The 23,107-nt window shown below is 45.4% G+C and overlaps 1 protein-coding gene across 1 annotated transcript; it reads right to left on the bottom strand.

The window, feature by feature from the left end:
* Nucleotides 1–700: 700 nt before the first annotated feature.
* Nucleotides 701–21,769, bottom strand: LOC121836544. The gene is made up of 2 exons (XM_042291467.1): nt 21,694–21,769; nt 701–1,415 (listed from the first exon to the last, which is right to left on the bottom strand). The coding sequence occupies exons 1-2, from the start codon at nt 21,767–21,769 to the stop codon at nt 877–879; spliced, it is 615 nt and encodes a 204-aa protein (XP_042147401.1). The 3' UTR covers nt 701–876.
* Nucleotides 21,770–23,107: the final 1,338 nt, after the last annotated feature.

The following is a 23,107-nucleotide window of genomic DNA, read 5'->3' as shown; positions in this document are numbered from 1 at the left end:
AATTTTCAATAAACTTCAGTTAAGAGTGCATTTTGTCCTGTTTCCTTCGTCTGTGTCCCTGTGTTTTTCGTTTGTTTGTTTTCTTATATCATTGTTGATCTCAACATTCCTCTACTATGGAATCTGTCATGCTTCCATGTGTGACAAAACACACACGAAATGGCAGTGTGCTGAATTAAGTGAAGTGTAGTGTGAAATAATGTCTGTGATATATCCTGGATAATGACAAAGAATTTATACGGTGTTTAATAGTCCATGCTCAATTTTAAAGAAAGTATTGCAACCTGTGCTTTCAAACATGTTTATTTTTCATGTTACGGCATTGTTGTAAAAAAAGAAAGCACTTTCAAAGACACTGCTTGTTGTCTTCTTTATACATTCAAACTGACACAAATCCAATATGCGATTATTGAGTAATACACCTGGCCCTGTGGTAACCATAATAGATTGTAAAATGGAACAGGGCAATGGAAGTGTAGAGAAAATGAATTGATGTCCAAACCCGATACGAACAATATATTGCTGTAAAAGAAGCAAAATGGGTCTCACCAGTAGCCTCATTGAGTTACCCGTTTCCTGCAAGAACGAGCCAGATGCCCTGTTGGCTAGCTACATAACCCACAAAACATTCTGTTATTGTTCCAGGCATTTTATGCACCCTGCATGCAAATTAAAAAAAGCTCTTTCAACATCACCGTGATGCACCGAATAGCATTTCGGAGGCGGTACTACATGTCCGTAAAGGTAACACGGTGGTTGTGCGACGAACTGCGCAAGGCATTGGAGTTGACACTGTGGAGCTTATGGACGGCCTTGACCGTGGAGCAACACGTGAGGCACATACTGCCACGGGGGGCTTCTCTGGTGGCGAGGGCATCAGTCGAGGTGAGGACGACGAGGGATGCGCTGTCGCCGGTGGCGTCCCTGGTGTGCGGGAGTGCCACCGTGGCGAGGACGATGAGGGGCTCCCTGTCGCCGATGGTGTCCCTGATGGGCGGGACCTCCATTGTGGCGACGGACTCCTTGGCACTGGTGATGTCCCTGGTGGGCGCGACTGCCATCGTGGCTTGCGTGGTGCTCCGGGGAGGCACGGCTGTGGCGGGTTCGGAACTGGGCGACAAGGCGCTGCTTCAGAGCCCTCCCCCTGTCCGAGAGGCTGACCCGAGGGTGGGCAAGAGCTAGCCTCTCGTCATCCGCCACTGACCCCTCCGAGCTCGGCCCAGACTCCAACCCTGGCTCGTGAGGGTCCGGTTCTGCCTCCCTCGATGAACGGCACATATTGTGGAGCAGTGCACAAGACGATATAATGACGGTGGCTGTTGTTGGATGATAATACAGAGTCCGGTGTCTTTGCAGACACTGGAATCTGCTTTTCAACAGCCCAATGCAACGCTCCACAATGGACCTTATCGAAGAATGTGCCTTATTAAACCGGCCCCAAGCGGTGGAGGTCGCGCGGAATCCAGGGACAGGGGTGATGAGCCAAGGTTCCAAGGCATAGCCGCTGTCACCTGCAGAGTCGGAGAAGGAAATGTATGATATTAATGCTGTTTTTTTTTGTTTTTTTTTAAAGAATATTTTAACGATAGTTGAAATATACCCGTCGTGTTCAGAAATAGGCTGAATATGATCCACAATACCCGTAAATGACAATTGCACATTGGTATTTTGAGTTTGATGGCTGTATTTTTCGTTATAAACAGCCCACACTGGCAAGTGCTCGGAGAGCAGCCAGCTGAGAGCACGTCACATCCAGTGCAATTGTGATGTAGTTTATCTCGGGATGAGCAAAGCTGCGGCGAGGCAGACGTCGTCAGGATGCCCTAGCTGTTCCAGCAACCAAAGCAGTTGAGGCACGCCAGCGATCGGGCCACCGCAACTAAACCCAAAGCTGCTTTGTGTGAATTTTGAGCGACGGGTTAATCTCCTACCATCTTGGGACACACAAAAGAGAGTCCCGTTGAGTGTGGAGTTCCTCCCTCCACTTTTGTGCTGGCCGTACAGCTGTCCGTATGACGTCAGGTTCAAAGCATGTATAGTTCTAGGTAAGACAGTTATCATCACCACCTGTCAAGGTTCCTAGACGGGCATTACAAACGGCTTTAGCGACATCTAGAAATTGCTCTTTGCTAATCGCCTAATTTTTTTTAAATGCCTTTTTGTGCCTTTTTGAACAAGATATGGATGTGTCCGATGTGATACTGCTCTTTTGAACACGTATAGACCAAAAAATAAGCACCTAAATTTCGTTGTACTATTCCTTTAAAATTGTTGACAACTAAGCAGGTAAAACTGCTGTTTGCAACCTCCCCCCCCCCCCCCCCCCCCCCGTAGTTGACAGCTGCGTCAGAGTGTTTCCAAGGAGACGTGTCACAGGTATGGTCAGAGCGCATGCCAGTTATCCATGTTCGGAACAGTATATGTGATATTGTAGCTTATAAGTGGTGCAGAGCCATAATGTACAGAACCAACAAATAAAGTATGCTTACCGAGCAGGAGCCTGCCATCGTCTATCAGCCGGCCTTGCTCGAAGTTGCTCCGGAGCCACGAGTAGCGCCACGCGAAGGATTCGTGCACCGACCAAGGATACCGTGGGTCGATGCTCATCACCCTTCAGTCGGCGTCACACCTGCAATAGTGAGACATATGTCGACATTAATTCAACTGAATCCACAAACAGTTGATTGCACTCATTGTCATGGGGCCCTGTCAAACACTATTTACATGCTGAACAACACACCACCATAGATTATGAGGTTTACAAATTTAAAGTATTAAAACAGCGCAAAAAAAAAACAAAAAAAAACGGCGAAGTGAATGAAGGAGGACACAGACAGAGCGCTGTCTGTGTTACAAAGATTAAAATTATATGATAAATAGCCACTACCTTTGATCCACGTAATAGTTTAGGCAAATTTATTTTTTTCTTCAAAGGAGAGTTTACACTTCATCATGCAGGATAGGGACTAATGCTTAAAAGCTTCGCACGACATGAAAACAAACGGAGATCGAAAGCTCTTCAGCTAACAAACCCTCCCTTCCTTCGTCGAACAAACGCTTGTGCGGAGGATGAACGAGTGCTAACAATTCACAACTCTCATTTATTAACTGGCATATCCACACCGTATTAGCGTTACGCTCTTTTTCAAACCCATTCAGAACGGTCATTGACCTATAGCTAAAAGCGCGAGCTAGCTGCTTTGGATAAAGCCCCGACGGCTGCACGAGCGCTCGTGCAGCGAGTGCTCCAGTCAAGCCGTTCGCGCTTGCACTCATGCTAAGGTGAGACGTAGTATATATGTGATTGTACATACCCCTATCACGTTCAGAGCGTAGAATTGTTTGCGGCACCAATACGCCGCCTTCGTGACGGTGGGGTCGTTCTGTGACGGGCCGACGTTGGCGATCATCGTCCTGTCGACGCAACCGATGACGCCGGGTATCCTGCCGAGCCGTTGGAAGCCCCTCTCGACGTCGTCCCTCTTGCCGGTTGTCTGGGGAAAGTCGATCCAGCCGCGCCGGATCCCCAGACGCTGACACAGCCCGCACAACGATGCCGACTGTAGCCTGATTCCTCGCTATGTGCTCTTTGCTCGCCACCATGCCCTGAAAGCTCCCCGTGGCGTAAAAGCGAAGTGCGCACAACACTTGCTGTTCCACAGACATCACCGTCCACGAACCTCGCAGCCTCAACTCTGGCTCCTCGCGCAGTTCGCCGCACAATCAACGGACCACATTCTTGGTGAGACGGTACTGCCTCCGAAAAGCTTCCTCCGGTAGTTTAAAGGCATCGCGGTGTCGCGGTGCAGCCGGTGGAGCCTTTCCGGACGGAAAAAAAAAGTTGAACAATAGAAAGACTGTCGCTCTGCCTCCGAGACGCTGTGTTTCCAATTTCGCTACCGCGAAGAGACCATCGACAGACTCGTTCCCTTTTCAGACGAAACACCGAGGAAACGATACGTCAAAGTGATGTCACTTCCAGTGGGGGCGATTCGCCGTCTCCGCCCACATTTTCGTAGGGAACTTTCGTCATTCGAGCCTCAACCAATCAGACGCGATGTCGTCACTTCCGTTTCTTTTAGGAGAAACGAAACATTTGTCCAACATAGATCCCCAGGTTTGTGGAGCCAGCCATTTGATGCCGCCGGGAGACGAAGAAACGTATTGAATTGTTTCGGAATTTCTCTGCTGGCTTAGTATCTGGGACTACGTTGGTAGGTATTTACTTTCGTGCATGGTGTTTTAATACTAAAGCATTAACTGTCTCATGGGAAGAACCGGCGTTATCAGCTTTTCAAGCCGCGCGTCAAACGTCGCCGAAATTCCCCTGTCCCGATGGTGCGAAGCGTGCCGTCTGTAGCAGCGATTTGATGGATGAGCTCCCTTTGGCTGCGGCGTTTATTTCAGTTATGGGTAAAGTAGAACAGCATATACAGCATATGGTTCGGTGTCGCTGCGTTGTTGCTGTTGCGTGGCGGATGTTCTGCTTGTGTTCTGTGTATTGTTTGTCCAGGGATGTATGTGTATCTACCATGAAGCGTACAAAAGTGAGGGAACTTGAAAATAATTTTTTTACAGTGTGCTAGTTATTAAGAGACAAGAGAACTCATGCAGCCTTCCTGAACAGATCATATAAATGTCTAAAGACAGAAAAGAACCATAGGCAGCTAAAGCATGCTGGCTATAGAGAGCCATAGGTAGACTCTCGCACCTTTCTTTAGCAGAACGCGTGAGGAGCTATTGATGGCTAAAGCAACCAAGAGAAACTATAGACAGCTAAAGCATATCGGCCTAAGAGAGCCGTTGGGTAAGCCATATAGAAGTCTTTAGCCAGCTATTAGAAAAGCTAAAGAGCGCTATGGTTGAACAGTGATAGGGCCGTAGATAAAGCTAAAGAGGTGCATAATGGTGACCACGAGAAATGCTAAAGACAGCCATAGATAGTTTTTTTTAGCAAATTGGGCCAAAGAGCTAAAGCCGACCATACAGAGAATTTTTTATAGCCGACCTCGGACATTTTTGTATGGGATTACTTTTTTAGGTATACAAAAAATTTTAAATAAACATTTTTAACCAGTAAGAATTGTAATTGTAATCGATTTCTTTTTCTGAGCAACGTGTAACAGCGAGCCGCTGAGTGATGCACTAAGAACATTAAATGTTGCAGCTAACTTGGAGATGTCCAGGTTAGGTACAGTATTTTAAGAGACGATGAAGACAAGCGGCCGAACGAAATACAACAGTCACCACCACCGATGGCATCTCTTTGCTTGCAAACATGGGACGTTTCATACCAGTCAAGAAATTCCTGGTGTAAGCGGACCACTAAGACCCTCACGACATTGGTTGCTTGTCCGGATGCCGATTCTAAGCACACCTAACATTTAAGGGACGCTCAAAACGCGGATGGTGAAGGAAGAACGGCAACCAGAGATTTACGTTGTAAAGGCTATGGTGATATATTTATTTATTTATTGCGCCTACCACCAGCGATAAGTATATAATGGTAGTGCACAAAAACGTGTTCAGTATACTGCACTGCAAAAAAACAGATTATAACAAAGTGGAATGCTCCTCTTAAACGACAAAATTCCATGATTGAAAATGTAACTAAAGAACGATGTGTCATGATGATTAAAGAAGTTCTGAATGGGGGAAATAGCGGGGATAAACAATACATCAAGTTTAAGGGCCACTGAAAAAAAAAATGTCTTTAGCAGTCTGGTTGGGACAGGCAAGCCAAAAAATAACGTTTACGCAAAAAAGGGCAATATTTACGGCGCGAGGCATGATTTAGTCGGTAGTCACTTCCTTTCCACTTGTTTTCTCTCTTGGCATCTCAGGTGCGTGGAGGAGAGATTAATCGGCTTGGTCATCACGTTGAGGTGGAGAAAGTGTATGACCACCTTGTTGATGTGAAGAGTGTATGTGCGTGACGCATTAAACTTTGCGTGCAGAATTTGAAATAAATCTCGCGCCTTCAATATTGCTCTAAAATGTACTTTTTCGCATAAAATTCATTTCTCGACTCTAGTGTCCAACCAAACTGTTAATTTTTTTTGTCTCTTGAGTGGATTTTTAAGGGTGAATGCGCAATTGCAGCGAGAATGTCTCACAGTAACTTTAATCTGAATGAGAGATATGACCATTGAGCAGTCATAATACGCGGGTGAGTATTTGAACAAAAATATTAGTCCACCACTTTCTCGTTTAGATTTTACCTCGTTCAAACCCCCAAAATTAAGTACATTCTGATAAGAGTAGGGCCCAGACCATTTTTTTCCTCTAACGGGAAACGTTCTTACGCATCTTTTTTGGACACGCTCAAACGCCGCCGCAGCAGTGACACTCAGGTTGTTCCAAACAACTGATGCAAAATCTAGTATTGCCAAAATAAGGCTTCTGAACAAGACATCAGAACAAAATGGGTCACGAGACACAGAATTGAGGCGACTGCCCATAGGGTGTTTTTGTAGGTGGTTTTCGCCGTCTTGCAACAGTCTCCACAACCGGCTACGATACACGGACCCTACAGTCAAGGCCATGGGCGCGCAGGCGCAGTAGCGGCTTCTTCGTTGCGGAGGGCGTTGCGGAGGGTGTTGCGGAGGGAGAAATGCGGTCTACGAAAACTCCCTATTACCCAACACTCTAAAAAAAGTATAACAACATCATACGAACATGACTATTGAAGTTCAGTTTTTCATTAATTATTACACCTACGTCACGCACTACTGACACACGCTTTGTAATCGCTGCACCATGATAGTAATATGATAAAGCAGTGTAGAGGCTTGCGTTAGAACGTTATTACTGGTGATTTTCTATGGTTTAAGTTAAGTTCGCTATTTACACACCACTGACGGATGACACTGATGTTGATGTGTAGCATGGTGCAGTCATGTAAGCATCGCACTCTGAGATATAACTTCATAATTTCGGCAAACTGTGGCAAAGAGCAGAACTGTATTACATCCTGAATGTCGTTCACAAAAAGATTAAAAAGGAAGGAACTGAGGTTAGAGCCTTGTGACACACCTGAAGGAACCGAGAAAAAATTAACTTGGTACCTCCATGAAAAACGTAGTTCAGCCTTTAGGTCGGAGGTAGCTATAGAGCCATAAACAACAATTCGTCTTTGAGACGTAGTATGATAATTTACAAAGGAACATTTCATGACTACACTCTAAAAAAAAGTGTTCGTCTACTTTCACGCACAACACTTGGAGAGCCAATCACCGCAACTTACGGAGGCAGCTCAGCGAATGACAATGCCGAAACATAGGTTTAGACTAAAAAGTGCAGACTGAGTTGTGACATTAAGCAATGCAAAACGTCACGCTTGCATTGCTTAATGTCACAACTCAGACTGCGTTTTTTGGTTGAAACTTATGTTTCGGCATCGTCATTCGCTGAGCTACCTCCGTAAGTTGCGGTGATTGGCTCTCCGAGTGTTGCAAGAGAATGCAGACTCACGGGCTTTTTTTAGAGTGTAACCCGATGAGAGACCTTAATGCAATGAAAATATAGTATACCAGTTTGTTCGCGACAGCTAATATTTGGTGCCGCGTCCCATAGAAATGTTGCATGGTTTAGTTGCAACCGAATGGCCACTTATAAAGCTGCGTTGAATGTCGTCTCTGACTCGCTAAAATATGCTAGCTAGATAGATGAGTGTGAATAGCTTTTTCCAAAACTTTGGAACATGCCGGTAATAAGAAGATAGGCCTGTTGTTTGCCACAGAGGTAGGTCATCCTGATATCAGTAAGGGAATCAAACCACCCTTCTTTTAGGCACACTGGAAAGTGGACTGTTCAAAGGACACCATAAATATGTGAGACAGCAGAGGAGCGAAAATACCCGTGCAGCGTGTAGGAAAAAGTTCACTAATCGCATGCAAGACGCCATCATGCGTAATTACAGATGTGAAATGGTCAGACAAGTCTTGGAAGGTATCTCCTTGAGGTAGATATTTAGTCAATACAAAACCAGACGAGAAATTGCTTGCGAATCTTTCAAATACATCATCATGATCCGAGATATACTTAACATCATCAAGCAACGTAATGCTGCGTCCGATATGTGTTTTGCACGACTGCGCACTTATTGCCTGAACTCCTTGGGCGACTACTTAGATTCTGCTGGACATAAGTATGACTCGCCTCACAGTTGCGACAGATCATACATTTGTCCAGAGCTCCACATTCTCGATATTTTTCCCGCGCAATACCAACGTGTTTTTCATATAATAATCTATGTAAATGTAGCTTTTTGTGCAGGACTTGTCTAAGATCAAAAGAAAACCGTATGGAATATCTCTTGGAATGGCATAGTTTTATATGTATACATTCTGTCACACGTCTTCTTTTACAACTCAGTTCGGCGAAGGCTTTAAGGGAGGCATCACAGTAAACACTGTTCCAGCGGAAAGCCTCAGGAACCTGATAGAGACCAAGATAGTCGCCTCTGCCGTAGTCAAATCTATGAGTTGACCTGTGTTGTTCGAGAGCTTTAAATATTTAAGATGAACACTGAAAGTAGTATGCCATATATCAACAGGAATGAGTGGTTCGGTGACTGGTTTAGTTTTATATTCGTCTAGGTTCGTAAATCAATACGTCCATCAGATTACCACATGTATTCTCAGGCAAGTGACTTTGCTGAAAGCTATTAAAACTAAAGACGTTATTGAGGTCTATCGCATTACTTGGGCCTCTCGATCTGCTTGGTAGTTCTCACTATGTACCAGGAGCATTAAAAGCTAAGAATATATTGCATTCTTTTTTTTCGGATAAAGCTTGCTCGAAAGCTCAATCTGTACAGCACCGAACTCGACGCTCGAAATGGGAGGTGGAATATAGTAGTTTCCAATCAGGAAATTCTTGCCACATGTAATCTTATTTTCGATTAATACGCACTCATTGTAGATTTCAAGATCGAAACGGCGGAGTACCGGGACTGTGTCGTGCACTGCAATCAAAACGCACCCACAATAGCCCTGACCAGTAGTCTGATAATCTCTGTCCCTACAGAACGCTTTGTAAGTATCAGTAAACTATTATGCGGAAGCAATATACTTGTCAAGTCACTTTTCAGTAATGCAGTACACATCGAAGTTTTGGGTCACACCATCAAAAATAATCTTGCCTTCATACGTAAACCGGAAACATGAAGCAAGCTTAAAAAACCGAGACTGCAGGTAACGACACAGACACTCAAAAGACTCAGAGACAGCTGAAATTTTATTTGATAAAAACTGGTTATCGAAAAAAAACGAACGAAAAGGGGGAAGGTAAGACCCCAAGAACCTCTTTCCACAAGTGTACATTCCAAACAGTTAGGAGGAAAATGACGGCCTCTTCGACATCTTCCTACTCTCTTATCTTTGATTCCTGTCACCCTGACCCCAAAACGAACAAACAACTTTTTTTCCCGGGAACTTGTAGACACGTCAAGGACAGCACTTTTCAAAGCTTAAGAAACTGCGGAACTTCGTGGTTCAGACCAAACGAATGCTTATTAACAGCGTTTTCGTGACTTAGTATTGTGAGTGATTCTTTTATAAACCGTTTGTGGTCATATTTTTCCCTTCCACTGATGTCAAATTCCACCACGGTATACAGTTCTTAAATTCGAACAGATGTTTCGAAACTTCAGAGTGCGGACCATTTTCTTTATACGTGACACGTTACTGGAACAAACAGGGCAAGAGAAGAGATAAAAAAGAAATAAAAAAGAGGTTCGCTGTCATGCCATATTTCCACTCGATATCTCACAATGTAAGAGCTTGTGCAAAGAACTTCGGTCTAAATGTGGTGTTTAGTAACGATTTCAGGTTGGGCAACCTTACCTCATTTCAAAGTCGTAGGAAGCGGTGCCACAAAGCCATTAGAGAAAACTAGGTACCTAGTGAGGAAGGAGTCGTGTATGAGATAAGTTTAGCGTTTGGGTTTAAGAATGTGGAGGAGACTTCCAAGTGTTTGAATAATACACTAACTGAGCATAAAAGGAGAGTAAAAATCAAAGCTGCCAATTCTGAAATAGCAACACGTAGAGAGGAATGCAAAAACGCCACGGCACGATGGTCGGAGACAGAAATAGTACACAAAGTGGTTAATGATGTCAGAAGAGTTATAAAAGAAACGGCCAGAATTAAGCGAATAGGCAACTGTTAGACCGACACACTGTTTACAAGCAAGAACGCGTTTGCTCACACCAGGCCTGGGATCTTGGCGAGCGCCAAAAGCAGATTCGCGTTGGGTGAAGCTTCTGCGCATGCGCCGTGGCGACAACAGCGCCACCGCATGGGCGTGTCGTCAGAGCTGCGTGTTGGTGTATAAGACAGGAATCCATGCACCTTGCTGACAGTACGAAGGCGTTCCTGCGTTCATAACACTTTTGCTTTTGTCATGTCTGTATATGTGCGTGTTCACTTTCTGTCTAGTGTATGAGTGCCAAAATTTTGTGGAAAGTTAGATTTCAGTGTAAAGGTGACAAATATATCACTTCAAACATGTCATGGAAAACTCATACTGACCACATTATCGCCAACGCTAACTCCATGCTTGGTTACCTAAAGAGAAACTTTAGGTTATCCCCAGTGTCCCTAAAACTACTAATGTATAAAACCCTTGTCCGTTCCAAACTAGACTATGCCTCAGCAATCTGGGATCCTGGTCTCTCAACTCTCGTGACTGATCTTGAAGCCCTACAGAATCGCGGTGCCCGTTTTATATTTACTAACTATCATCGCACATCTAGTGTCTCAACTATGAAAACTAATTTATCACTTCCTGCTCTTTCATTACGCCGAAAAATATCTCGTTTGTGTCTTTTTTATAAAATTTATCATTCCAATACTTCGCTAAAAAACAAACTAATGTTAAATCCTGTTTTCATCTCGCCGCGCGTAGATCATCAATTTAAAGTCGGAGTTCCTCATTGCATTACCTCAGCCTATTATAACTCTTTTATTCCAAGGACATCTTCAGAGTGGAATCGCCTTCCGGCGCAATTAGTAAACATACCATCCTTTGACTTGTTTAAAAGTGCGTTGATTACTTACCTATGTTAATATTGCTCTTTGTTTGTTTGCCTTGTTTTATACATTTCTTAATTTGTTTACACATTTTTTTTTTACACTTTTCGTGCTTGGTTTTTGTTGTTTGTATATTGTTTGTGTTCCAAATTTGTCTTGTACCAATCCCCTCTGTAATGCCCCAGGGCCTTGAGGGTACTTAAATAAATAAATAAATAAATAAATATTATGGAGGGTAACGTGTCTTGGTTCTCGTTGAAGGTTTTTTATCAGTTCGATGTGCTTGGCCAGCAAGGTCGTTAAGGTCTGGTTGGGGGTTTCCAGAAGTGTGAACTCTCTTCGAAGATAGAGCGACCGTTCAAGGTCATGGCGTGTCATAAGTGTGTAAAGTAGTGGCCGTGGAGTTTGAAAAATGCTTTCTTTGTTGAGTTGGTTGGTGATTACCTTTGTTTCGAAATGCATATAAGCGCTTTACTAGAAAAAGCATATTAACTGAGTTTGTGACGTCGTCTGACTGACCTATTTCCTCGTCTCTTCAACTTTTGGTTGTTTCAAGACTTTATCATTCAGTCTCAGGTATTTTAGCGAAATTGTAAGCTTACACGAGCTAGCCTGTGCCCTGCTCCGATTCGTAATATAAAACTACCTTTTAATTCAGTGACACTAACTCAGCTAAAACGGTCATAATCCCAAATTTTAATATATTGACCGGAGTTTCCCTTTAAGGCAACTTGAAAAGGTGCGAGGCTGGGGTTCCAGTTTACATAGAACCATCAGGAAAAGCCTAGGTCGAGAAATATTTCCTAGATTCGAAGCATGCAGAGATCAATTAACCTTGTGCCCATGATTCGGTATCTCTCTACTAAATAAATATGCCTCATAAAGCATGCTAGCTTTTCTGCATGGGACCAAACTTTGCGTTCGACATAAGAAATTATATCTAAACCCCTAGGGTTAACCTATGCCACCGACTATAAATATGCATATGGCTTGCTCTCCAATTTCAGTTTTTGTTCTGGAAGTTCGACAAGTTGTATGATGGAATACACAAAGTTAGTCATTAAAATTGCGAAAAGAAAAGTACACTAATTTCGTTGTTTTTGAAAAATGAAACGGTATTTACTTGATTCCCTGCTCTAGAAAACCGCACACCACTGGTATTTACCTCGGTGTTATTCGCATAAATATTCCCTTGTGACTGTTGTTTTGTGAATGTGTATATATCACCCGTTTGTGTTCATGGCTTGCATTTCTGCTGGATAGTTCTTTCAATATTTGAGTGTCTTCTCCCCCATGGTTAGAACCTTCAGAAAACATGATGTAAATGACCGAAGCTAAATACGTTGTTGCTTCGACTGTAAAACAATCTTAATCACCAGAATGTAAGCTGAAGCGAGTAGTTTGGGTGCCAAAAACACAAACTGATATAATTTATTTAATGTTCCAGTTATATTTCTTAATGTTGGTAACTGCGCATTTTTAAGTAGGAATTGGGATATTCAATTGTACAAATGTGTTGGAGCTACATACAGGTCGTGACATTTTTACATTTCAACACGACAACGACGATGAGCCCAAGCTGTCTGGTGGCATCACAGGAACTGCGAGAAAATATCAATTAGGTTAATTGCGAGCTTAACGTTGTGGGGTTCCTTTTATGGGTCGCTATACTAATAATCGCCGCCCGATCGGTATGCGCTCCGCTCGTCACCCAGGGTGTTACATAACACAACGAGAAGACAGCGAAGGGGTTTACTGTACCTCCCGGTTGCCTGTCGTCCAGAGCCGGCAATCCGGGCACGCCGAGTCTTGTTGTTGCCCGTCGATCAGAGCTCACAGTCCGAGTCCGTGTCCAGGCCTGCGGATCGTCCTTCCCACGCCAGCGCTGTGTAGGCTGGCTGTCCCAGCTATCACTTCCCAAGTCTCGCTGCGGAACCACCCCGGGATCGTCGTAGTTCAGGTAATAGAGCCAGGGCTCGCCGTTTCCACTGGTACGGACTTCGAACCTCGTTGGTGGACCACTCCGGCGTTCGCCATGGGCCAGGCCAGGCAGCCCGGCCCCGTCGTTTCTGCTTAGCTGCAGCCTCGCTGAGCATGAACTGTCTCGCGCCAGCTCGTGACTTCTCCGCCGACCGCCTGTCACGTGCCCTTTGCCTCGTCTTTCACTTTCGGCTCCCACACTCTCCCCCCCCCCCCCCCCCCCCCCTCAAGGCCCGGACTTTCGGGGGACTTCATGGGGCTCAGGGAGCCGCTGGGCTTCAAGGGCGGCCGCTGTTGCTGTTACCGGAGTGGCCACGTTGCAGCGTCCGAAACCAGCGTAGGTGGTGGTGGCCTGCGAAGCCGGTAGACAATGCCGACCTGTCCGTCGCTCGCTGTCCCACTCATCGCGATGCAGCAGGGGCCTGCTCTAAGGTGGTCCGGCCGACGCGGACGGACCTGCCCCTTTCCACTGAGAGGTTGCAGCGGGTTTAAAACTGCCCTCCTGAACCGTTCGTCAGGCCCAACAAGTGCCAGCCACCCTGAACTCTTGCGAAAACGAATGGGCTCCTCTTCCCTCCCGGTAGGCTTCCTGGGTTACACCGTCTATGGCCGTCTTTCCAAGAAGCTATTCTGCGTAGAACAAAGTGTTAAAACAACACACAACGAACAAGTACTCTGCCACAGACTGTGGCCGTGGCCATAGCCTCCACCGCCAAATAGCTTGCCGACGGGTTTCTATACCAAGCGGCTAACTCAGCAAGTCCGCATTCCAGGGCTCGCTGCTGGGTCGCCACGAACAGGGGATTTCTTGTGTCCTACCGCAACCTCATGTTATACGTCTTCCCCGTCGCGACGACGGTAGTATAACCTTTCAAGCCAGCGATGTGAACTGGGCAAACCTCCTCGTTTGTATCTCGCCGAGTCAGCCTAGAAGTAAGACACGACGCTCGCGTCTTCACACCTCGGGTGCCGTTCTCACCTCGTAGCAAGCGATGCGGCAAAACCACTAGCTGCGTTGCTCAACGCGTGAGTTTCCTTCAGAACAGGTAAGGATGGTGTAAACCTAGTCCATCTTTTGCGCAAGCGAAGGGATCCAAAGCCTCTGGCGGGATGGCCATATACTATACCCGCGTTCCGCAACGGCTACATATACCATGTGCTACTCGATGTAAGCGTCAGCGTCCCGTTCCATCCACGTGAATTCGAGCTCTAGGGACTGCTCTGTCCGCGGACGGGGCGGCAGCTCAGCGAGCAAGCCCGCTTGAACCGTTGCCTTGAGCCGTTCACGCCTCAAGGCAAGCTGGACAGCTACAAGCCACCTAAATGTCTACCGCCTCATCCCCGGCCAGGTCGTGACGCGACATAACTTATTAAAAGTCTTGCTGTCACTGCCACGACCGGCCAGAATGAAGTCGCAAAATCGTCCTTTCAGACGGCTTTGTAGTTTTCTATAGGGACGACTTCCCTGAAGGGAGAGCCGCTCCTCGGCCCTTAGTAAATTGTTGGGGTGACGCGAAGCAACTAGCCGTCTTGGCCCAGCAGTTACAAATCTTAGTACTCACTGACTCGTCCGCCCGCCAGTGTCCCCGGTGTCAAGTGCTATTCCCGCAGTCTTTCCGACACCCACTGTCAAAATCCATCTCCACCGCGGGCCTCGACAAGACCTTACTTGCTTACCCCCTCGCTCCAGGCCTAAATCCTAAATCTGCAATGAGTCCTGGCTGTTTCGCTCATGCTAGTCGTTATACTGCCTTCCAGCGAACATGCCGTGCCGCTCCTCTGCCTTCGAAGACGACTTTCTTACAACTTAACCGCACTCCTCGTCTTCTCCCCCGATTGCGTCACCTTCTGCCAACCACTATTCTGAGGTACCCGAGAAAGCGTGTCCGCAACCTCGTCTTTCGGGCCCTTTAAGTACTCGATTCGAAAAGACACCTGCTGAGCTCTGCTGTAAGACAAGTAGCCAAAATTCTAACATATTTTGTCTCAACGGGCTTCGTTAGCGTTAGTGAACAACCCGCTTTACGAATCCATGGGACTCCTTTGGGACGACTAGAAGCAGAGGCATAACGAACGGGCACCACGTTGGGCGCCATTTTAATGTGGGGTTCTTTACGGAGATCCCTGTACTAATAATCGCCGCCCGACCGGTACGCGCTCGGCCCGTCACCCAGGGAGTGACATAACACAACGAGAAGACAGCGAATCGGTTGACTGTACCTCCCGGTTGCCTGTCGTCGAGAGCCGGCAGCCCGGCCTCGCCGACCCTTGTTGTCCCCCGACGATCAGAGCTCACAGTCGGAGTCCGTGTCCAGGCCTGCGGATCGTGCTTCCCACGCCAGCGCTGCGTAGGCTGGCTTTCCCGGGCTATCACTGCTCGAGTCTCGCTGCAGAATTACCCCGGGATCGTCGTAGCCCAGGTCATATGGCCAGGGCTCGCCGTTCCCACCGGTCCGGACTTTGAACCTCGCTGGTGGACCGCTCCGGGGTTCGCCATGGGCCAGGCTACGCAGTCCGGCCCCGTCGTTCCTGCTTAGCTCCAGCCTCGCTCAGCTCGCACTGTCTCGCGGCAGCTCGTGACTTCTCCGCCGACCGCCTGTCACGTGCCCTCTGCCTCGTCTTTCACCCTCGGCTCCCACAACTTCTGGTAATTATGCTAAACGTCGTTATTGATACTATTGAATTACACTACAACAGAAAGGTTCAAAATAAATGTAGCATATTGCACATCCATGGGAGATTAGGAAGATGTAAACAGAAATGCCAACAATCCTAACTACAGTGCCAAGTGTCAATGACACCCGAGTCTGCAGAACATTGTTTATATTTGGCTTGGGTCAGAAAAAACTTGATGTTAAATATGGGACAAGATGAACTGCATAGAAGGCATGAGTGAAAGTTCCATGCAACATGCAGCACATCATCAATCAAAAGTGTAATTGTAATCTACATTGAGCACCATATCTTTGCAATAACAATATGACATGCAATTGTTTCTTTCTAACGAAACGACGAGGCCTTTTATTTGTTTGGTGGCATTCATGGTAAGTGTGAGAACAGATTGGAATTAGTATATATGCAAGGAGGTTGTGATTTTTTTAATTATCTATAGCTACATTACATTAGGCAGACAAGTTGTAAATTTAGGGATGCCACGAACTTTTTTTGAACCGAAGTTCGATGATCGAATCAAGCGGTTCGAAAGGTTCTACAAAATTCGAATTTTCGAACTCTCTCTATCGTAAAGTTCGACGAAAGTCAAATTTTCGAACTTGTTAAACCAAGAAGTTCGACGCTTTTAGAACCGTTGAACTTATCACGCTAAAGAATTAGATCCTTTTTGAACTTTTGAACTCATCACGCTGCAAAATTCGATGCTTGTCGAACTTGATAAACCAAACAATTCGATGATTTTCGAACTTTCGACCTTCTTGCACTAAAAGGTTAGAAGATTTTCGAACTTTTTACGCTAGGAATTTGATAATTTTCGAACTTTCGACTTATTTATCAAGAGAAATCGGAAAGTTTGGAACTTTTGAAACCTGAAAAGTCAAACGTTCAACGAACTTCGACCTTTTAGGGTAAAAGATCGACGTTCGTCGAACTTTAAAAGACCGGTGGACGGTTTATTTGAATTCAAGTAGTGGAGTACATTCGCAATTTTTTTTCTCGAATTTTTACATCTGGTGCTACGTTCCATACGAAAGACAATGCCATTTATTTCAATCTTCTGGCATGCTTAGTTTTCAAGAAATAAATTCGGGAAGGGGCGAGGGAGGACGACGGGTTTTTGACGATTGTCGTTAGTGCCATATTTGAAGCGCGCTATAGCCGAAGCTATGAATGGTAGAGATGTTAAAGTTTCTAAGGATGATCTATGTATAGCTTAGGTAAGTGTCGTCGTAAGATGTGATTATTGTTATTCAAGGTGAGTAGCGAAAAAATGTCCAAACATGTATCTACGGGCAATTATGCCCTAAACTTGGGATTTATTTTCGTCTAAGTTGTTTGAGGTATCGCATTTAAATTAACACCACAGACAGTACATATCATTGCCATCTACAGAATACAAAATAATGTATTTATTGTTTTTTTTTACGTTAAGAAAAAAATTAACTGATGGGAGATTTCTAATGTTGTTCAAGTTCTACACGTCATTAAAAGAAAACTTTCTTTTTTTTTCGTTTCACGTTTTTGGGATGTGTTTCTTTTAGCCTATAACCATTTTGGTAGGAGAAACGTGTTTTGAAGTTTTGAGCCTCTGAGTATGCAAGCCTACAACACTTCCGGCGAATCCTTGATAGTTATTTTTCTCCATCTTCTTATTTCCGCATTTATTGTTAAGCTTTTTTTTCTTTTTTTAGTGATAGCACAGTTATTTAGGTCGAAAAAACATAGCTTTGAAATTCCGAACCACTAAGCATGTGACAAGTAGTGCCTTCTGACAGCGAGTTTCCGACAATGACCATCTACGCGATTGTTTATGCAGTGGAGAGTGACAGTAGCTATACATGTGCAAAAATAAATTCAGATTAAAATAAGATCGACCACGTCCTCTTTCCCCGTGTTGTTTTCTTTAACGGTCCGAAATATCTGGGAGGGGCGGAAGGCTGGCTGGAGCCTCCCCCCCCCCCCCCCCCCCCCCCCCCGTTCTTCCTCTTCCGACGCAAATTGTATGGTAGAACGCTCCTCGACGTCGAATTGTGTCGGCTTCTGTGCTTTTTGCGAGGCGATTCCTCCGTCCCGGGAAATAAACCTCCAGGACAATTACAAACTTAACTTACTATATTCCAGCGTCACTCGAGCGGCGTTCGACCGGATTTCTACCAGCGTGCAAGGGGTGGGGAGGTAGTTTGCCAGGTCGCTTCAACGTTTTTCTGAGCCTCAACCACCTGCCCGCCCCTGGCTGTTTCGAACTGTATGTGTATCGTAAAACAGTGCGTTCGTGTGATCACTACTGCCGTGATGCACGTTAAAGACTCCCCCCCCCCCTCGGGTTGGCGGTCACAATTACTGATCTATGGTCACACGTCACTCTTCACTGGCAATAATTCCAGCACATACGGGACAATCGTAGTCTCATTTAATTGCCTGACCAACTTCGCGGAGTCTAAATATCACACCCTAACTTTTCTAAACCTAATTTTGTGAAATGAAAACCAGTGAGTCGTGAAAACATTATTTGAAACTGAAACTGCGAAGCAACATGAAAACCGGACTTCGAACTTTGAAAACTCTGACTTGAAAGAAATTCAAAATCTTCGAAGGTTTTTTTTTTCGAATTTAACGTTAAAAGAGAATCAAAACCTTCGAACTTTAGGTAGAAAGAATTTCAAAATCTTCGAATTGTTCGAACTTCATGTCTATAAAAATTCGAAGCGTTCGAATTGATCAAATTCTATATCCAAAGAATTTCGAAATTTTCGAATTTTTAAAACTTCAGATCTTAAGAAATTCAAAATTTTCGAATGTCTCTTATTTAAAGTTAGGAAATTTCGAAATCTTCGAATTTATCAAACCTAAAAAAAAATATTTTCGAAATATTCGAGCCCGAAATTTTAGAAACCGTGAAAGCTTCGAACGTTTCGGATTCGAAACTGCACTGTGATCGAAAGTTGTGAATTTTTTTAATTCAAACCTCGGTCGGTACGAAAATATCGAAATTTTTCGAATTCGGACCTTACTTCGCTTCGAAAATATCAAAACCTTTCGAAATCGAACCTAGGTGGTTCACGACATCCCTTTGTAAATTGAAGTGTGCAGGAGAGTTTTGCCTGTTGAGGAAGAAGTTACACATCGACAGGTAAGCTGATAATATAAACATGTAAACTGCAATAGAAGGCTTCGATGGAAAATATCTATACTTTTGGTTACATCGTCGGTGGGAAAGGCCCCTGTACTACCCTACACTCATTACCAATACTTAAAAGTACGCATAAGAGAGCACTCCTGCCCGAGGGTGCATTTTACTTCCTACTGTGACCTAAACAAAAACGTCCACTGTATATACCGGACTACTAGCCCAACTTGTGTGTAGACCACAGGACCAGAGTCTGCCTGATGCATTTCCAGGCTAGGTGTTCAGTTCCTCCGTGTCTTCTGTGAGAAAATATAAGTCTTTAATTCACCGTCATTTAGCACTCACGGCACTGCAGGCGTGCTTCTTGAAATACACCAGCCTTATGTAGTTATGATTTCACATTTGTAAGTAAAACGTGTTTATGTCATCAAGATTATGCTCGATTAACAGTGTTCGTCAGGGTGAAGATATCTCGTCCGTTACACTCGGGGGATAAAAAAAAACACATTGACAGTCTCTCTCTCGCTGACTAAGGCCCATCGTGAAACAGTGTGATCTTGACAACTGCACTATTGTTTGTTTCAGGTTAGAAAAAAAGCAAAGCAAGGCCTTCTCACAAACCTCGCTGCTCGCCACGACTGCGGGTTGCCTGCACTTTGCTTGCCTCTTCTTTCGCATCTGCCCTGCTAAAGTGGAAAGAGTGGGGGGCTTTATGGCGAGCAGCTTATCTTGCTTTTTTTAACCTACAGCTGAATATAAGTGCCAAGTGCAATGACAACTAGCGATTTCGAAAAACAAATCGTTCTACAGTCCTCACACCATGGAATATCAACTGCTTAACATGAGTACATTAATACATACTCGTGTAGCTAAGCTCTCTAAGCACTCTCGGCTGTCACTGAACCAACGGCAGTGGGGTGAATCGCGAAAGACCAGAGTGACATGGCTGTGAAAATTGTCATTGAGCCGCTGATAATTAAAACAGCCCATGCAACGAGGGTATTGAGGGCCGTCAAAACAAGACACGGCAGATGGTGTGAGTGACACGGCACCGGCATACGAAATGGAAGTTTGCTGTCCACCCATCAGTTTTCAGTTAGGACATCAAACATGCAAACGGCACAGCTTTCCTCTGCTGTTGTCCCTTCCTCTTATTTCCAAAATATTGGGCACCGATAGAAAGAGCGGAGGCCTCGACGACTTCCAGCAGAGCGCGTGAGAAGCTGTTTGCGCTCACGTGATGAGAATGATCCAAGCAGAAAAAGAAAAAACGTTTCGTCCCGGCAAGAAAAAAAAGAAAAAAAAAGAAAGTATTAATGTGGAGTAGAGTACGGCATATGCCGGTGCTCCGTTGCGGCATGCCATCATTCTGTGCCTTGTTTGGACGGCGTTCTACTCTGCGAAACTCTGAGAATGTAAATTATTTGAAATCTGTTCCACCCGTCACATAATTTTCAACATATGAACTTGCAATCCGTTGATTAATGCTGCATTACGGCGTTTTCAGGAATGCGGACAAGTCGGTTGTCACAGGTTCGGATGTTAAAGATCCAACTTAAACAAACAACTTTGGAATTTGACTTGGACCGCTGTCCAGGTGTTAGGACCACACCTTGGCGATAGACAACCTGAGAGGCTGAAGGAATTGAGAGCAAAGCATGCCGACGTTACGAACAGTATTTTATATAAAATAATTCAAAAGTAAGGGAAGGGCGCACAGGACGTACACACAGTCGAACGAAGGAAAGAAAAAAAAATATCAAAGGTCAAATCGAGGTTGTCATACAGTTTTGGAGGGGGAGAGCTGAGTCAGCGTTCCAAGGTGCAGGTGGAGGTCCGGTTCGTTGCGCCGCCAGTCGGGGTCGAGAAGCCATGGTGGCTTGGGTGTTGTAGTGACGCACAACACTCACTCACAAGCACTCACACCCCTCTCCGTCGAATACCTTCTCGGTGTTCGAACAACCATACCGACGCGGATCTGCTCAGCGCCGACCATCCACACCGTCGCAACCTTGCTCCGCGGTGTGTTCCACAAATCCTCGCGCGCGCGACTAAGCTCGCGCTCCTGTCCTCGGCGCTCGCGCACCCCACTCACAAACACGGGAACGGACAACACCATAACAATTGAAGGTCAAAAATGGTTATTGAATTCTGTGACACTACCCCTTATTTCAAAAAAATATTCACGCAAGAATATTTAAAAAAAAAATCACAAAATTCATTGCGCACTATCTCTTCACGTTTTACCACTACTATTCCTCAAGCACGTCCTAAAACGATGCAATCAGTAACAGTAATTCAGCCAACCATTCAAAATATATTCATAGTCCACATAAAAAGAAACAGTTTGAACTCTGCTAAAGAACTAACTCACTCTACAGCTTTCTCAATACACACTAATTCTAGACCACACAGAAGACACTTCACTTAGGTACACACAGATTCGAACCTTTCAAAAATTAATTCGTGACCCAGCTATCGAGAAACTTCGATTCGCTTTTCCAATGTCTTTGCGTAACACATCAGCAATCCGAAAGTTTGACAAGCAACGAAAACACTCAGTTTTGCAGTACCATAACAAAAATTCCCGAACTTACGAAAGCAAAAACAAAAATTATTTTCCGAGTAATTAGCACAACCGGTTACGAGAGAACCCAGTCTTAATATTTCGATGAGATATGCAATTCAGTGATTACTCATCTAACCTCAAAGCCTTGGCCTTCTGTCTTCCCAGCTTACTGTGACTCTAAACCAGATTTCAGAATTAAAGGTAAACTTCGCATGATCTCTCCCATTCCAGATGATCCAGATTTCTACGTTAGCATTGCATGTGCTCTGTCTTTTGGATGAACTGTCCACTGCATGGCGGTCACTGACCGGCGAGCGGTCTCGTCGCCTTATGACCTTTTCTTTGCACTGCCTGAACAACATTCTTTGCGAGTTTGACTTGCATTTCAAACGAAGCTCGCGCTTAATTTTTTCACCCATAGATTCATGCTTCCCTCTCTTAGCACTTGTTGTGCTTTTCTTAGGATCTCTACCTACAACCACGGGGTGCACCTCGGTGTCCTCTGGGTTCGTCAGGCCTGAAGCTTCAGCTTCCGTAGTCGATCTGGGATAGAGTTCTGAATCTTCAAAGGACGCATCCGCGCCTCTCATCTGGCCACCAATCTTTACCAATGGATTGAAACCGTTGAAACTCGTCGGCTCCAAAGTGAAGCTCCTTTGGGAGCTTTGACTTTGTGCTGTAAAATCCTCAAATGACTTATCAGCACTTTTTTGTACGTCCTCCTCAGCTTCCAGAAGTTATATTATCTCTTCCAGGCGATTTCACTCCGCCTGAAGACGAGCCAATTTCATCGCACTCTCCTACCTCCACTGATGTGCCGATGCAGATGCAAGAAATAACTGCTCGTTGTCTTGGCGCTTGTCACAGGATCTGACACATCATTTGACGTCCGCCTGGAGTCCGGGCCAGTAAAACTCGCTGACGATACGGAGTGCGGTTTTCTCTGCCCCTTGCTGTCCAGCCAAAATGCCGTCATGAGCCATACGAAGCACTCCCTCCCGTAAGTTCCTAGGGAGCACCACCTGGTAGAAAACCTGCTCTGATGTCCGAAAAACTCGGTGCAACAGTCCCCGGTGCATGACAAACTCTTTTGTGCCCTCCGAGTGTCTGCAGTTGGCTACCTTTCCGACACGGTCGAAGAGCCCCTTTAGACCGCTGTCTTCTTTTTGCAGTGTCGCAAGTTCCTCGGGCTCCGCAGGTGCACCTTCAATTATGGGCACTCTCAGCGGGGTGGCGTTCTTTGCCGCCTGTCTCTGGGACCTTGCTTCCTTGGCTGCGGTGGCACGAATCTCTACATCTTGCTTCTCATCGTGAGGCAAACCCACTTCAGTTTTCTCCGCTCTATTCCAGACAGCTTCCGGTTCGCTGGGAGCGCGCACGTTAGGGAGGTTACCCAAAATCAGGTCATATAAAGGGTTCTCCATACATTGAGCCACGACGTTCCCACTGTAGAAACAAGTCTCAACATGCACCCTGGACTCAGGCAAGACCCTCGCAGTCCCGTCCACCAAGTACACGATACTCGACGTTCCAGTCAGTTTGTCGTCTGGTACGAGGCTTCGGCGCACTACGACAGTGTTGCAGCCTGTGTCACGCAACACAGTGACAGCTTGTCCGTGTAATTTTCCGGCAGCTACAGGCATGTCCCCCATCAGGCGAGAAGTCCCGGACACTGCGTTTACCACTGGCACCTTGGTGCCGTCCCTTAGCTCGACACAGCCA

The sequence above is a fragment of the Ixodes scapularis genome, unplaced genomic scaffold (assembly GCF_016920785.2).
Source record: "Ixodes scapularis isolate PalLabHiFi unplaced genomic scaffold, ASM1692078v2 PGA_scaffold2__306_contigs__length_199485367, whole genome shotgun sequence".
In the NCBI taxonomy this organism is placed as follows: Eukaryota; Metazoa; Arthropoda; class Arachnida; order Ixodida; family Ixodidae; genus Ixodes; species Ixodes scapularis.
Note: the sequence above shows the minus strand (reverse complement) of the source record. Positions and strands in the feature narration are given on the sequence as shown.

What these genes read in the sequence shown, in the direction of transcription:
- LOC121836544 (XM_042291467.1), bottom strand. Translation starts at nt 21,769, where the DNA reads ATGCAAGTCAAACTCGCAAAGAATGTTGTTCAGGCAGTGCAAAGAAAA. An exon ending in GGCGACGAGACCGCTCGCCG is followed by an intron (nt 1,416 to 21,693) that starts GTCAGTGACCGC and finishes ATAAGGCACATT; the next exon opens with CTTCGATAAGGTCCATTGTG.